The sequence below is a fragment of the Panthera onca genome, chromosome C1 (genome assembly GCF_046562875.1).
Source record: "Panthera onca isolate mPanOnc1 chromosome C1, mPanOnc1 haplotype 2, whole genome shotgun sequence".
Classification (NCBI taxonomy): domain Eukaryota; kingdom Metazoa; phylum Chordata; class Mammalia; order Carnivora; family Felidae; genus Panthera; species Panthera onca.
Window position 1 is genome coordinate 211,923,706 of NC_138346.1, and position 16,486 is coordinate 211,940,191.

Here is a 16,486-nt window from a genome sequence, read left to right on the forward strand (position 1 = left end):
GCCCTAGGTCAGCAGCTCCTGGCTTGGCCCCCCAGAGCCCGCGGGGACTGCCCCCGGGCGCAGAGCCAGAGGGACCCAGGCCGCGTTCCCTTTGGCGACCGGGCTGGCGCCCGGGGAGCGCGCTTAGGCACCAGGCGGGCGCACGCCCCCCACACGCCCTCTGGAAATCGCCGGGGTGGGGGGCGCTCCGTAACCGAACTTAGTCGTCGAGCGCGCTCCTGGCAAGTCCCAGCGACAGGTCTTATTGCCGGGTCTCAGAAAACAAGCGGCCCCGGGCGGGGCCGCTTCGGCGAAGTCCCCTCGGCAACCTCTATCGCTCCCGCCTCTCCCTGGGATTTTCCAGCGGGTTAATTTCCTGTCCGGGTAAGTCCTTCGCGAGTCCTCGCCCCTCCCTCCCCGACTCTCCCCGGTGCGTCCCCGCCGCCCCGGACTCCCCCAGTCCGTCCGCGTCGCGCTCGGTCGCCCCCGCGCGCCCGGGCGCACGCCCTCCCCGCCCCGGCCGCCCTCCAGCTCCCGGCGCCCGGCCGCCCGGGGCCCCGCGCACCGCCCGGCGCCAGGAGGGCTCGCCCCGAGAGCCGTGTCCGCGTAGCCGCGGCTCGCGCGGGTCACCACCCCCCTCCCCCCCCCCCCACCCCCGGCCATGCGCCCCCGCGCCGTCCCCCGCGCCCCCTCGGGCGCCCCCGCCGCCGCCGCGCTCGGCGTCCGCAGCCTCCTCCTGCTGCTACTGCTCCGGCCCGGGCACGCGTGCCCCGCGGGCTGCGCCTGCACCGACCCGCACACCGTGGACTGCCGCGACCGCGGGCTGCCCAGCGTGCCCGACCCTTTCCCCCTGGACGTGCGCAAGCTGCTGGTGGCCGGCAACCGCATCCAGCACATCCCCGAGGACTTCTTCATTTTCTATGGCGACCTGGTCTACCTGGACTTCAGGAACAACTCGCTGCGCTCGCTGGAGGAGGGCACGTTCAGCGGCTCGGCCAAGCTGGCCTTCCTCGACCTCAGCTACAACAACCTGACCCAGCTGGGCGCCGGCGCCTTCCGCTCGGCCGGGAGGCTGGTCAAGCTGAGCCTGGCCAACAACAACCTGACGGGCGTGCACGAGGCCGCCTTCGAGACGCTGGAGTCGCTGCAGGTGCTGGAGCTCAACGACAACAACCTGCGCAGCCTCAACGTGGCCACCCTGGCGGCGCTGCCCGCGCTGCGCACCCTGCGTCTGGACGGCAACCCCTGGCTCTGCGACTGCGACTTCGCCCACCTCTTCTCCTGGATCCAGGAGAACGCGTCCAAGCTGCCCAAAGGTGAGCCTGCAGGCGGGACCGTCCCCTGGGCTGGGGGTGACGGGGAGGGAGCAGGCGGCCTCGGGTCCCGCCTGGACGAGGGGGGGACTGGGTGCTTCAGAGCAACTGCCCCGGGAGTGTCGCGCCGGCAGGTTCCCAGCCTGAACGTTGCCCGGAGGTCTGCCGGGGACAGCGGGTGGGCCGGCTCGCATCTGGACTCTCTGGGGTTTCTGGGCCCGGATGCCATGCTTCTACACCTGTTTCTCCAACAACTCACTTTCCAAAGTTAGGGACCTACCATCCCTCTGTTACCCACGTCCGAGATGGACTCATCGGGCTTTGGGTCCTAGTCCTGGTGGGTACAGATTACTTAGGGGCCCCTCCTAAGGGCAAGACGCCCTCCGTGTGGGAAAGAGCTGAGTGCCGTCCTCGCTACGCTGAACGTGGAAGGATCCAGCCAGTTCTGAGGGCTCTCCAGCAGCCTCCAGAGCCTGAGCAGGTCTGTTTCTCAGCTCTGGTGTCTGAGAGGGATGAGAGGTCTTTCTGGTGAGGAGTGATGGCAGCCTGCTAACAGCCAGTGATGCAGTAAAGATTTGCAGTTCTGGGGCTTTGCAGCCCAGATGTGAAATAGCGGAACAAAAACCTTGCAGGCCGGTGCCCCCTTTCCTTTCCTGGCGTGCTTTTCCGGTGGCGACATGGACATAAGGACCCCTCTGGCAGATGGGGACACAGCGGGCACAGAAGTTAAGGGGCCCTGCTAAGGCCAGCGGAAGGAAGCGAGGCAGAGCTGAGAAGAGGGGACCCCGGCATCCACAGAGATGAGCCCCAGGATGGGGAGCAGGCAGAATGTCCCTACCCTCAGTGGATTCCAGTTTTCCACTGGCGAGCATGTAAGCATCAGTCCTAGCAGTGACCTTGCGAAGCCTCCCACCTTGCCCCCAAGGCTTTGGCACAGTGGGACCCAGAGCTGTAAGTCACACGTTAGAATAGGTGACATAGATGCGGGTTTCGCTCTGCTGTATCTTTTTTCCATTTCTTGCGATTTCAAGGTCGTTGCTCGTCTATGCCCTGAATTCCTGTGATCCCTTATTCACTCCAGACTTTCCTAAGCACGGCCCCCAGGGGTCGGGGGCAGTCACTCCCCAGCAGACGCAGGCCCCTGAGCTGGCATTTTCAGCCCAGGCCGGCTCCGCCACGTGAGCAAGTCCTAAGCAGATCTGACCTGCCTTCACTCAGCTGCCTGGTTCTCCCCACCTCCCCACCTCCGGGAGACAGCAATGTCCAGATAAAAACGTCACTGTGGGATGGCGGTACGCCCTGGTTCTCACCGCTCCTGCCTTTGCTTTTGGGTGGAGTTGGCCTCCCTAAGCCCTGTCAGTAGTTGAGTTGGCATAATTGGTTCCACTTGCATGAGGGCAAGGTGTTATAGAGTTGGAGGCTCTAGATTTCAGTCTCACTTCTGCCACGGATGGCTGTGACCTCGCACAGGGCACATACCCTGTCTGGGTTTCAGACTCCTCATGTCTAAAGGGCTTTGCTTGAGGGCCACCTGGGTGGCTCAGTCGGTTGAGTGTTCGACTTCGGCTCAGGTCATGATCTCGCAGTTCGTGGGTTTGAGCCTCGCGTCGGGCTCTGTGCTGACAGCTCGGAGCCTGGAGCCTGCTTCAGATTCTGTGTCTCCCTCTCTCTCTCCTCCCTTCCCCTGCTCATGCTCTCATTCTCTGTGTCTCTCAAAAAATAAGTAAACATTGAAAGAAAGAAAGAAAGAAAGAAAGGAAGGAAGGAAGGAAGGAAGAGCTTTGATTGACCCCCGAGGTGTCTACAGAACCCTGGATGTAGAGTCAGAAGACACAGGTTTGAGTCCCGGTGTAAAAACCGGGTGAGTCTGGCCAGGTCCCTTAACTTTTTTGAGCCCTGTCTTCCTCCCATGTGAAATTGGGACACGGATAATGCAGGGTGGCCCATCTGACCGCGTGGTCATCCGGATCAAAACCAGATAATGTGGGCGAAAGTAGAGAGCAGTGAGACTGCAAGGTGCTATTCCTCCCAGGGTCTGTGATAGAGGGAAGAAAAGGGACACCAGATGGAGATGTGTGGCCGGGGGAAAGGATGGACAGGTTCAGAGCAAGGAGCAGAGTCCGGGCCCTGGTTGACGGTCGGTCTGGTTCAGCGGGGAGAGGACAGAGGCAGCGAGGAGGGAGCGCGTGGTCTCCATGGGGGCTGCCGTGAGCGTGGCCAGAGCGGCGTCCCGAGAACCGCGAACCACAGCGGGGTGCGTGGCGAGGGAACTAGCCCGGGGCCTCGACGCAAGAGAGCTGAGTTCCGATTTTGACTCACGTTTCTCTCTGAGCCTCAGTTTCCCTTGCCTCTGCCTTCAGAATGCAGTAAGAGTGTCCCCCGCGTCGTTTGCGGTGAGGTTTGAAGAAGGTCGGTTCTGGCGAGGGCGCAGCGGTGCTTAGCACAGTGAGGGTGCTCTCTGGAAGCCGGCGGCCCCGTCCCTCCTCCTCCCGCCTTGCGTCTTCGCAGAGGCTCAGGGCAGCGTGGCTGAGGAACCAGACCGGGCCCAAATCCTGCCTCGACTTCTTGCTAGTTGGGTGACCTTGGTTTCCTCCTCTGTGAAATGGACATGATGCCTAGCACCCACCTCCTGGGGTTATTGGGAGGATTAAAGAGGTTTGGTTTATGAAACACTAAGAACAGTGCCTGGCACCCAGCAATCCTGTGGAAGTGTTAATGCTGTTGTTATTATCCTGTTTTAACAGGAAGGCCCGGAGAGGTGAGGGCACAGAGAATTAACAACAGCTGGGGGGCGCACGGGGACCTCAAGGCTTCCAGCCCCCTGCCACGATGTGGCCACCCACTTCCTGCCGAGGAAAATCGGGCTTCGTGGAGTCAGTCCGAGCTGCAGGGTTTTCTAGACAAGTGCCCTGCCTCCCCCAGGGGGAGGGGATTCAAAGGCAGGAGCAAAGGGATCCTGTCCTCATTGCCTTTTCCTCGCCTCCCTGTCCCCTCCCCCAGAGAAGCAGAAAGGAGCAGAGCAAGTGACCTTGACAGGCTCAGACATTTACAAAAATACATTCATCCGCCAGGCGAACCTGAACCTCTCGTGCGGCCGCTGTGCTGATGGGAGAGCTTCCCTCACAGACCACACCACAGCCAGGAGGAAGGGACGTGCTGGGGATGACGGGTCCCCTCCATCCAGGCTCCTTTGGGGCTTAGTCAGGGCTGGGGCTGGGACCTTAGGAGGGACTGCCGGGCTGGGGCTGGGTCTGAAGGAAGAGGAGACAGAATGCCTGCTGGAATGCCCATCAGCCAACTTAGCGACAAAACAAACAAAGCTGACAAACCTAAACAAACAACCAAGGGACACCTCCCCCAGGATGCCTAATTAACTCTGAACTTCAGGTAAATAATGCATGATATTTTAGTATAAGTATGCCTCACGCAGCCTCTGGGATATACTTACACACAAAGGTATTTGTTGTTTTCTGAAATTCAGCATAACTGAGCCACCCTGGCTCGATGTAACTGGCCTGACCTTGCGGTGTGCGTCACTTTGTAGTTTACGAGTCCCACCCCCTTTAATACAACTGGGCCCGGCAGGTGCCTTTGCCCACAGTTTACCCAACAAGATGCAAAGAGGCGGTTTGTGGTCATGTGGTTAGTGGCTGAGATGAGTTTGTACTCAGGAGTGCCTGACCCTACAGCTCATTCTTTCTGGTGGGCAGAGATCAGGGAGGAGGGCGAGAATACCCCCAACCCCCCCCTCCCCCCCCAGTCTCCAATTGCTCTGGGTGACAGCTGGCGGACCTTCCAGCCCCAGATCCTGCACCTGGTCTGGTGAGACAGTGCGTTCCGGGCAGGTTGGGACAGTGTGTTGCCAAGGGGACAGTGACCATCCCTCTTTAGGTAGAAAGGACTCCAGACCTGGAAGCAAGAGTCCTTGGCAACCACTCAGGCGAGCCGCGGGGTAGAGAGGGAGAGGGTGGGAGGCTCTGGAAAGAGGGGAGCAGCAAGGTAACACCCTTGAGCTTTAAAGCTTCGTGCTGGCCCAGCACCTGGTCTCTTTAGCAGCCCAGTGAGATGGATTGGGAATGAAGACACGAGGGAGCTTGGTGGAAAAGGAGATTCTTGGGCCCTCAGGCCTACTGAGTAGGCCGCTGCAGGTAGGGGCCCAAGGTCTGCAGTTTTAACCCCCTGCCCTGGGGCTTTCAGTATACACGGAGGCCCCTGCAGGTAGGAGGAGCCCTGGAGGGCCTCTGCATCTCTAGAAACCCAAGGTCTTGTCTTGGGTCAGTAAGCAGCTCATTAGCTATGTGCCAGTATCTCAGATTTTTCTTCTGTGAACAAACGAGTGGGTAGGAGGACTTTAAGGCTCCTTCCAACTCTAAAATTCGATGGTTTCAAGGAAGGGGAATCTTGTCCTCATTAAGGATCAGGAAGTTGAGGTGAGGGGAGGCCAGGTCCCTCTAGAGAGTCCTCTGCTGGAATCTAGGGGGCTGTGGTCTCTGTGCAGTAGGGTGGGGGCAGAGCACTCAGGACTCGGGGCTCCCAGGACGCCTCACCTGTCCCCAGCCTAGCTCTGGGAGCCACAGGGAGGAAAGGCTGCTGGGTTTGAGAAACCCTAGGGACAGGCAAGGGGCTGTGTCTGTGCTCCACTTCGGAGGTGCATGGAGCCCGCGGACTGTCTACAGCCCTCACCACGCCCCAGAGTGCGTCAAAGGCACATGCGGGTCCCAGGTGGAGGCCAAATTGCCTAGACACCTTCTTTCACCGTCTCTAACCACGGTGCAGGTGGCCGGCAGGTCACAGCCCCCGGTCCCAGCGAAGAGATCTGAGCTTATCTTGTACCCCAAGGCCTTGACACAGGCAGCTATAGGGAGGGAAGGGCTGGGGGTGGGAAGGGAGACAGGGGGGCCACAGGTCATGCTTTGGGTCTGTAACCCTGGTCCCCTGCGTGGGCAGCCTCCTAGAGAAGGTCCACTATAGTGCCTGGAGTATCCAAGCGTTTGGGGGGCTCAGCTCCTGGGGGTCCCTGAGCCCTCTCTAGGAAGGGGTGTTGTGACAGGCAAGGTCCTGGACGAGTGACAGGACTAACCCCTCCTTCCAGCCCCGACTCACTGCTCGCTGGGGGAGCTGCCCCCACTTGCCGGTAACCTACTTCCTTTTCTCATGTCAGACATAATGAGGGCCTGGCTTGGTCAGACGAGTGGGGACGTCTTGTCATACTGACAAAGTAAACAGTGTTTCAGCGAAAGGGACGAAAACTGACGCTTTGCTGGAGGTAATTCGGGGCTGCAGGTGACTCCAAGGTGACTCTATTTCTTTTTCTTTAGAAATAAAAGCAGTTTTATTTTCCCAATTATAATATAACAGCCTCCTTGTATACGTGGGGAATATAGATGAGTATCATGAAGGAAATAGAAACCACCCGAAATCCCACCACTACTAAAGTTTTGCTGTATTTTATTCCAGTCGTATTCTTATGCACATACATAGTTTTAAACAAATTGCTGTGGTATTATAGATCTTATTACTGATGTTTTTTTTCCTCTTATTGGGTTGTGAGAGTTTCCTGTCATTACAGTACTTTGACAATGTAACCTGGGGCACGTGGGTGGCTCGGTTAAGCGTCTGAATTCAGCTCAGGTCATGATCTCACGGTTCGTGAGTTCAAGCCCTGCATCCGGCTCTGTGCTGACAGCTCAGAGCCTACCCGCTTCAGATCCTCTCTCTCTGCCCCTCCCCTGCTCAAGTTCTGCCTCTCAAAACTAAATAAACATGAAAAAAAAAAAGATTTAGAAGATGTAACTTTTTTTTTAAGTTTATTTATTTTGAGAGAGAAAGAGACAGAGAGAGAGAGAGAGAGAAAGCGCACACGAGCTGGGGAGGGGCAGAGAGAGAGGATCCCAAGCAGGCCCTGCCCTGTCAGCACAGAGCCCGATGCGGGGCTTGAACTCACAAACCGTGTGATCATGACCTGAGCCAAAACCAAGAGTCGGACGTTTAACTGACTGAACCACCCAGGTGCCCCGAAAATGTAACCTTTAATGGCCACGGAATACGTCATTTTATGGATCTATTCGTTGAACCTGTCTCCTGTTGTTAGAAATGTGATTTATTTCTTTTCATCCTTTTTTTTTTTTTTGGTATATAAACAGTGCTGATCTAAACATCCCACACATGTAAAGCTTGTGGATGCTTCTTGTATTTCATTTCTTTGGTGCAAATTCTTTGAAGCGGAAATGCAGGGTGAAAGTCTGTTGTTTTAACCATACGTTTTTTGGTTAAACCATACGTTTTTGGTCTGGATACGTTTTTTGCCTAATGGCACCCTAGGGAGGTGGCACCATTGGCAGGCAGGGGAAGACCTGTCTTGCCACATCTTTCCCAGCGTGATGTGTTATTATTTTTAAACCTGTTTCCCAGTAGACAACACAGGGACATCTTCTTTCTTTAATCTGACCATTCGAGCGGATGTTTTGGGTATGTTTATACACCTGAGAACCACGTTCCTGGCGGAGGTTGACTGAGATCTTCTTCCCTTTGGCAGGTGATCTCCCTCGTGCCTTTGATGGGTCTGTGCACGTCCTGTGACCAGCGGGTGTATTCTTAACTCGTCTCTTAATTAGAGTAGAGTCACGGGGTGACACCTCTCCCATCACCACCAGCATCCGGGGCCGAGCGTCAGCTTTCACGGGCACCGGGGTCTGCAGTCCCGGTGGAGAGTGAGCCGAAAACGTGACACAAGGCCACCTCGCCCTGTCTTGTTGGCTCCCAGGAGAGCCCGGCCGTGGCCTAGCTGCTTCGTCCCAAACACTGGCTCTCTCTGGAAATGTCACATTGGTTGTGCCGTTCTGTCAGTTAACTCAAAGGGCAGCCTCGTCGCTGGGCAACGTAGGATGGTGGACCTACCTTCCTGTCCAACTAGGGCAGCCCTGGGGGACACAGTTGGGGATTTTTTTCGGAGAGGCCCCGATCGCCGTTAGCTGGCTGCCAGCTGACTCACATACCCAAAGAGTGAGCCTTCCAGCCAGGGGCCCGTCCAGTTTCCGCTCTCCCAGAGTCTCGTGGTATTGGATGTGGGGTGGAAGGGAGGGCTTGGCAGGCCTCGTCACCTTCGGGCTGGCTGTGTCAGTGATAGCACAGCAGGACCTCCACGGACCTACGTGAGTTGTCGTGAGGACCCGGAAGGGACGCAATTTGCAGAATAGCACATTGGTCCTGAACGTGGGCGTTACAGGCCCACCGCAGGGTGCATGACCCAGGTCCTGGGAAGCTGTCCTGGGCTCCTCCCCTCAGGGCTCTGCCGCAGCCGTCACAGGTCCCCGATCCTACCCTCCCGCCCTCCCTCCCCATCCCCGCCTTTACTTCTTTATGTCTCTGGTTCCTACTTAGCCTCGCAGCCTCCAGCTCTCTGGCCCCCGAGGCTGGGCTGGGAGCCTTTCCTGTGTGACCTCATTGGATCCTGTACTGTCTCTGTGACCACTGCTTGAGACTGCCAGGTCACAGGAGTGGCCTGTTCGGAGGACACGAGATACGTCTTTTTCCTCCTTGAACCTCCCAGAGGCTAGTACAGGATATGGCATGTTTGGACGATGGCTTCCCCTGCGCTTAGAACAAGCCAGCTCCCTCCCATGCCCCAGAAGACCTACCCCCACCCGCTCCCCCGTCCCTGCCCACCCCACCCCAGCCACACCGACCCCCAGCTGTCCCTGGAACACGCCAAGTGTCACTGTCCAACCGGGACCCTGAACTTACTGCTGTCTCTCCCGCTAGGACATTTCCTCCTCAGATGGCTGTATCTCCCTCACCTTCAGGTCCCCGGTCGGACGCCCCCGCCTCCGAGACCTCCCCTGTCCCCCCTGCCTAGGTAGTCCCGCACCACCCCCAGCCCAGCTCTGTTGCGTTTATGTCAGAGCACCCACGAGGTCCACGCTACCTTGTCCACGAGATATCTCGTGTCCCTGTAGACACACGAGCTCCCAGAGAACAGCATGCTCGCTGCTGTGTCCCCAGCACCTGGGGCCACGCCCAGCGTAGAAGGGGCTGTGGGCGTATGTGAGCCTCTGTCACAGAGATCACTGGCCTTGGCTTCTGTCCTCAGCACATAGCCCTCTCCGACTGTGGTCAGCAAAGGATATCCAGAACATCTTTCAGCAAAGGCAGAGGCCTGGAAGGGAGGTTCTGCGGGTTCCTGTACCAGATCTGTGTGATCCCGGTCAGACCCCATCGGCCCTAAGCTTCGGGCTCTCCACTGTGAAGGAGGGGGGTGCAGCAGTGCCCGCCTCTCTGCTGGGGCACCGCTGGCAGGATGAAGGGGCGGCCATCTGGGGGTCCTGGGGCGACTAGTGCCCTGGTATTCTCTGCTGTGCAAGGTGCAGGTGAGGGGCCGGTGGACAGAGTTTGTGTCACCAAGGCCATTGATCTCAGCTGAACCGGAAGCCGATTCCATCTGGAGCAAACAGAAGGGGTTCTGGTGAGGATGTGGGGTGTCACCGGCAAGCCTGGGTCCCAGGCCGTCGGGCCCCAGGAAGTGCTGTGGCTGAGACCTGGGAGGCCACAGGGAGCACAGGGCCTCTGTCCCGCTCATCTCTGCCTCCCACACTTCCTTATTCTCCCCTCCACGTGCTGACAGGCTCTCTCTACTTCCTCACCCACGTGGCAAAAGCAGACTGCTCCATTCAAGAGGCCAGCGGGGGGCGGGAGAGACTGTGCTCTGTTGGTCCCGATTTCCAGGTCCCTGTAGGAGGCTGTGTCTGGCTCCGTTTGGGAGCTGTCCCTCTCAGTCCAGTCGGCTGAGGGTACAGCCGCGGTGACATTGTACCCAGGGGCTGCCGGGGCGTGGGGGGCTGGGCAGCCACCGTGAGGGATCTGTGACCGTGGCCGTGCTTCCAGTTAACTGTCTGATGGCAAATAAATCCCCTGATGCTCCTGGGTCCCAGTGTCCCCTCGGTCAAATACAGGTGATGGCATCTGCCCTTTGACCTCAAGTGACATCATATGAAGAAGCTCAAAGTGCAATTTCCTTCACCACCACACATAGGAGCTATTTTTTTTTCTCTTTATGCAGATCATAGAAATGCTGATGCACAGACCAGATATGCACACAGCCTTACAAATCCCACTGGGTTTCGGCATGGCTGGTCAAATCCCAAGTGTCTGGTGACCCACGCAGGTGGGCACTGTGTTTTTACGGCACATCCTCCCGGTGGCTCTCAGCCTGGCCTGTCCGATTCAGAGGCTGCTGATCAAAGAGCCCCTGGTGCCCCATGACCCCCATCCTCTGGGCTGGTCGTGGCATAAATGCCAAGGGCAAGGGTCAGGACCTTGAGGGAGCATCGGACCCCTCGGGATTAAAGGGAAGAAGATCCTTAGAGGTGAACCCAAACCAAAGAGGCAGGAATTAGGGTCCCGGTCCTGGCTGCATCTGTAGCTGTCAGTGGGACCCTAGATCGCCTCAGAGGCCCCTCGGGGTAGCAGGTGGGAGTCACTGGAGAAGGTGGGGCGGGAGCAGAACCAGAGAACACGTGCATGAAAGATAATTTAGAGCACCCGCTGGAACTCCCCAAACAAGCTGGTGGCTGTGCTCCTCCTACTGACTTCCAGTCTTTGGCCCCCCGGGCTAGATGGCAGTGAGGATTCCTTCCTGCTCTGATTCTGGCTGATTCTGTTCCCTCCTGAGTCAGCCTCCTCCAGGTCACAGGATGAGGGGTCCAAAGGGACCCCAGCTCCTAGCAAGAATCTCTGGGGTGGGTTCCCTTGCCACAGGTCTTACCCGCCAGCAGCTGTCTTTTAAATAAGGAGGTACAAGAGTATTTTCCCCTCTTCTCCCTCTCGATATCAAGAAAAGACCCCCCAAAGTTAGGGGCGCTTGGGTGCTGCGGTCGGTTAAGTGTCTGACTCTTGATTTCGGCTCAGGTCATGATCTCATGGTTTATGAGTTCGAACCCCGTGTCGGGCTCTGCACTGACAATGCAAAGCGTGCTTGGGATTCTCTGTCCCTGGCTCTCTCTCTCTCTCTGCTCCGCCCCCCCCCCAACTTGTGCTCTCTCTCCCAAAAATAAACAAATAAAAATTTTTAAAAAGACCCCCCCCCAAAGTTATCAGGATAGCCTTGCTTTTTCACAAGATGCCAATGAGACAATATCTGTTTTTAAACACAACCACCACAAATGATTGTCTGCATCAGAAATGAAAGTTGCCCAAGGTCACGCTGAGGGGCTGGGAGCTTAGAGCCGAGGTCAGGACATCCTGCCCCCAATGCCACCCCCTTGACTTGGGCAAGTCGCTAACTCTTCTGGGCTTTGGTTTCTTCGTCTGTCCTCCCACCCTCCCCCCCCCCGGGTCATCAGGGAAATACTGACATGAAAAAGCTTTAGAAGAAAATTGGGGAGCATTTGCGAAAGAGAAGGGCCATTGTCAACCCAGTAAAATGACAAGACAATGGTTTCTAGGTCTTCAGCCCCCTAGGCAGAACCACAGAACAGCGACCAGCAGCCAACGCTCTGTACCCCCTTGATGGGACACAGGAGAGAGGGCGGACGTCCCAGGTCACAGAAACTGCTGGATGATGGAAAAGCCTCAGCTCTAATGTTCGTTGGTGGGGACGGGAGCAGAGGGAGGGGGTGGTGTGGAGAGAAAGGACTGCCCAGTCAGTGCAGGGGCCGGGAGGCTGGGGAAGCTTGTGGGGAGCCCCCGGGGAGGCCAGGAGAAAGAACCGGGTCCCACGGGACAATGAGTGGAAAAGGGAGGCAGCCAAGTGCCACTGGTGTTTTTTCTCTGGGTGAAAGAGTTGTTTTATTTTATTTTAAGAAATAATCAATAGACTTTTTTAGAGCAGTTACAGGTTTATGGAAAATAAAGCAGATGATACAGAGAGTTCCCATAAACCCCCTCCGGCTCAGTTCCCTATTACTGACACCTTGCATTAGTCTGGTCCGTTTGTCACAATAGAGGAACTGATGATACTATTACATTATTATTAACTAAAGTCCACAGTTTACACCAGGTTCACTCTTTGTGACGTACATCCTATGGGTTTGGACAAATGGATAATGTCATGTACCTGCCATCGTGGTATCACACAGGGAATTTCACTGTCCTAAAAACGTCCTGTGCTGCATGGATTTATTCCTCTCCCCTCCCTCCGGAACCCCTGTCTGGGAAACACTAATTTTTTTTTTTTTTTTTTTTTACTGTCTCTATCATCTGGCCTTTTCCAGAATGTCATAGAGTTTTTAATTTATTCCTTTTCCTCTGTGTGCTTTTCCACGTTGGTGCAGTGGGGAAGTATTATGTTCCCCCTCCCCCACCTTACCTTTATTTTTAATACAGCACGTGACAGGTGCACACACCTGCGTTAGCCGCAGCTCTCCTGCCTCGCCAGGTTATCCCTTTATCCTTTCAGGTAAGGCCGCCCCGTCCCCCTGGCAGAGCCCTGGCTACCTCACTGCCCCTTGCTGACTTCCGGAGGCCAGTCCACACCTTTGTAAACAGCCCCTCGGTTAGATTCCCGTCCAATAACCCAATGTGGGTGGGCCATACTCGCCTGCTGGGACCCTGACTTGAGGAGCTCTTGCAGATTCTTCCGCAAGGAATGGAAAGAGAAAGAGAATGCTGTGGGCTAAATTATGTTTCCCCAAAATCAGGTGTGCAAGTCCTGACCCTCAGTAACTCAGACTATGACTTTATTTGGAGATAGGGTCGGAAGCAGGCTCCAAGCTGTCGGCACAGAGCCTGACTGACGCGGGGCTCGAACTCACACACCATGAGATCATGACCTGAGCCGAAGTCGGACGCTTAACCCACGGAGCCACCCAGGTGCCCCGAGATAGGGTTGTTTTAAATGTAGCTGGGATTTGTTTTAATCAGGCCCGGTAAGACTTGCAGACACAGAAATGACCGTCACGAAGGAGGACGCTTAGCACTCACAGATCTCTACAAAGAGGAAGTGTGGATGCCATGCAGGACTGCCCTGGGAGGCACCAGGGATGGTCAAGGAGCAGAGGGGGTAACGGGAAGGTGCAGGCAAGAATCTTTAGTGTGTTTTTTGCAGGAGGAAGGGGCAGGGTAGACGGGCTGGCAGGTTTGGGGTTGGCTTGTTTGAAGAATTGGGGCAGGCTGGGCGCTTTAGGGGTGGTCCCCAGTCATCGGGTCCCTGGCCCTGGCGTCATCCAGGGCCCAGGACGGAGTTCCAGACCACAAGAGTCTGACAGGAAAAGGTGGGTGGGGGTGTGGACCAGTCAGTTTGCATACCAAAGGTGTGCTGTTGAGCTGGTTGTTGACTTTCTGTCTCTAGGAATTGGCGAACCCTGGGAGGGGCCGTCGCTCCCCAGGCAGCAAGGCCCTAAGATGTCAGAAACGTGATTAATACAAGGGTCATTGCAGATGTATCTAGTCAGGATAAGGTCAGTAGGGTGGGCCGTAAAGGATGAACACGAATGATGCCCTCATGAAAAGGGGAAATTTGGACACAGGCTGGAAGGGAGAAGGCATGTAATGATGAAGGCAGAGGTCAAGGTCCACAGGCCAAGGATTACCAGCAAACCCCCAGGGGCTGGGGTTGAATAGCCTCCAAAATGGTGTCCAGCCGTCAGATTTTAGGACGATTTTATGACGTCGAAGCAAATTGCTTCACTCTGTTTGCATGTTGGGGACATAAGCCCTCAAGGTGCAAATCAGCCTCTTGTTTATTTCACTGGGGGTTGTCCCTGCCCCCTGCCTTGAGCAGCCTGCCCCCCGTGGCCTATTTTGTGTCTTACCGTGTCCCCGGCACTGAGCCAAGCACCCTATGATAGCTTCACCCGGTGAAAAGACAAAGTGAGCCACAAATGAGCAGGTGAAGTTAATTTTAATATTTTATTTAATCCAGCATATCCGGAATGTTATTTTTTTTCAACCTGGAATCAGTAGAAAAGTCATGCATGAGATATTTTCCCGTTGTTTTTTTCACACTAAGGCTTCAAAATCTGGGGTGTATGTCACACCTACAGCACATCTCCTGCAGACTGGCCGTGTATCAACTTCTCGACATGTGGCCAGTGGCTATGGCAGTGGGTGGCATAGCTCCGAGTCTGTTAGTGTCTTCCAGGGAGAATGTTTCCAGCCGGCATCACCCCGTTTTACAGATGAGAAAGCCAAGGCACAGGCAGGTTAATATAACTTGGCCCAGGACACCAGCCAGAGTGGAGGTATGGCTCCAGGATCCTTGTCAGCGGTCACTGTACAGCTTTTCAAATCTCATGTCAGAAACCAGGGTACCTTCTCTATGAGCCCATCCTCTCGGGTCCAGAGCCTCTGTTTTGAGCTCAGAACCCCACTTAGTCAGTGAGCTTTCCAGATTCAGAACCTGGCCTGAATCCAGAGAGGACCTGAATGTCTTAGCAGAAACCAGAGCAGACCAAACATCTGTGAAAACAAATTCAGGGCCAAGTGAAGGACATGGCAGTGACTTTGCTCTCTTGGAGGGAACATTCTAGAAAACTCAACAAGCTTAGATTATAGAGTTTTCTGGTGTATTTTTTTTCATTTTCGGTTAGGAAAACATGGCTCAGAGAGAACAAGTGATGTGCCCAAAGCCACACAGCAAACTGGTGAATAGCAGACAAAGGTCAAGGCCCCCCAGTTCCGGGCTGGTGCTCTTGTCTCATACCGCTCATCACTCACCAGATGGGGATGTGGCGCCATGACTGAGAACTCAGGCTTTACATCGAGAGCCCCCACCATTTGAACCCCGCTCCTGTATTTACTAGCTGGGTGAGCCTGGGCAGATCACTTCACCTCTCTCGGCTTCTGTTTTCTCATGTATAAAATATGGGCAATAATCATATCCATGACTCTCTCGTGAGGGTCAAAGAGAGAACCCTTGTAATGGGCTTAGCACAGTGCCTGATACACTGAAAGCCCATTATAAACACCAGCTGTTATCACTATCAGCTGTAAATCAACACCCGTGTCGCCTCCCCAGGGACCCAGTTCTGGAGGCTCACGCCGAACCACCAATACGCGGTGTCGCTGCAGGTGCTCAGGACTCAGAGTCGGCTCCCAGGCAGGGCTCTGCCACTGACTCACTGTATGACCTTGGGGGCTGTGTTGGTTTTGTGTTCATTTCCTGTAACAGACTACCACAAAATCAGTGTCTTAGGATACCACAGATCTATAATCTTACAGTTCTGTAGGTCTAAAGTCCAAAACAGGTCTCATGGGGGCACCTGAGGGGCTCTGTCGGTTAAGTGTCGGGCTCTTGGTTTTGGCTCGAGTCATGATCCCACGGTTTGGGAGTTCAAGCCCCATGTTGGGCTCTGTGCTGACAGTGTGGAGCCTGCTTGGGATTCTCTGTCTCCCTCTCTCTCTGCCCTTCTCCAGCTTCCTCTCTCCCTCCCTCCCTCTATCCCTCTCAAAATCAGTAAATAAACATTTAAAAAAAACACATCAGGTCTTACAGCCTGAGATGGCTGTGCTTCTTTGGCCTTTCCCAGCTTTAACAGGCTGCCCCACACTCTTGGCTCGTGGGCCACATCACTGTGACCTCTGTCACATCTCCTCCCTGAGGTCGGCCCTCCCGCCTCTGTCTTACAAGGAATCTGGTGACGACACTGGGCCCGCCTGGATAATCAGGATTTTCTCCCCATCTCAAGACCTTAATCACACATCTTCAAAGTCCCTTTTGCGTATGAGGTAACATAGTCACAGACTCCGGGGATTAGGGCACGGGCATTTTGGGGCCATTCTTCTGTCTACCGCAGGGACTTAACTGCGCCGCTGTGGGTCTTCCTCACTTGTGAAAGCAGAGGGTCAGTGAAGGTGAGGGCCTCTCTGCCTGCACAGGTTGTTTCTAATGACACCCCCCCCAACCCCAGCCCCTGCCGACCCCTGACCCCGCAGTCACTTCCAAACACAGCACAACACTGGCCCCAGTGACACCAGTTGTCACAGTGCTGGGATCTACTGAAAACTGCAAGGGGAGGTGTCTGTTTCGGGGACCCCAGGTCTACCCTTGGCCACCTAGCTGCTGGCAGATTCATAAATATAACAAAAAAATCCAATCTGATTCCTGACTTCCCAAGAAAACCAGAATTGCCGTGTTGGTTTCAGACGGTTGAGGCGTCAACACCAGCAGGTCGCGGGCAGCTGTCCTGGGGTGACCATCGTAAGCAGCCACCGGGGAGCTCCAGAGAGAGGCAGGTCTCACATGCTGAGAGCGAAGGATG

The 16,486-nt window shown here is 55.7% G+C and overlaps 1 protein-coding gene across 1 annotated transcript in view; it reads left to right on the forward strand.

The window, feature by feature from the left end:
• Window positions 1-634: 634 nt before the first annotated feature.
• LRRC38 (leucine rich repeat containing 38) overlaps window positions 635-16,486 on the forward strand; it is a 35,610-nt gene continuing 19,758 nt past the window's right edge. Inside the window, exon 1 of the mRNA XM_060621208.3 lies at window positions 635-1,295. Coding sequence (XP_060477191.3) covers window positions 641-1,295 — 655 coding nt within the window. The 5' untranslated portion in view covers window positions 635-640. The remainder of the gene's footprint in view (window positions 1,296-16,486) is intronic.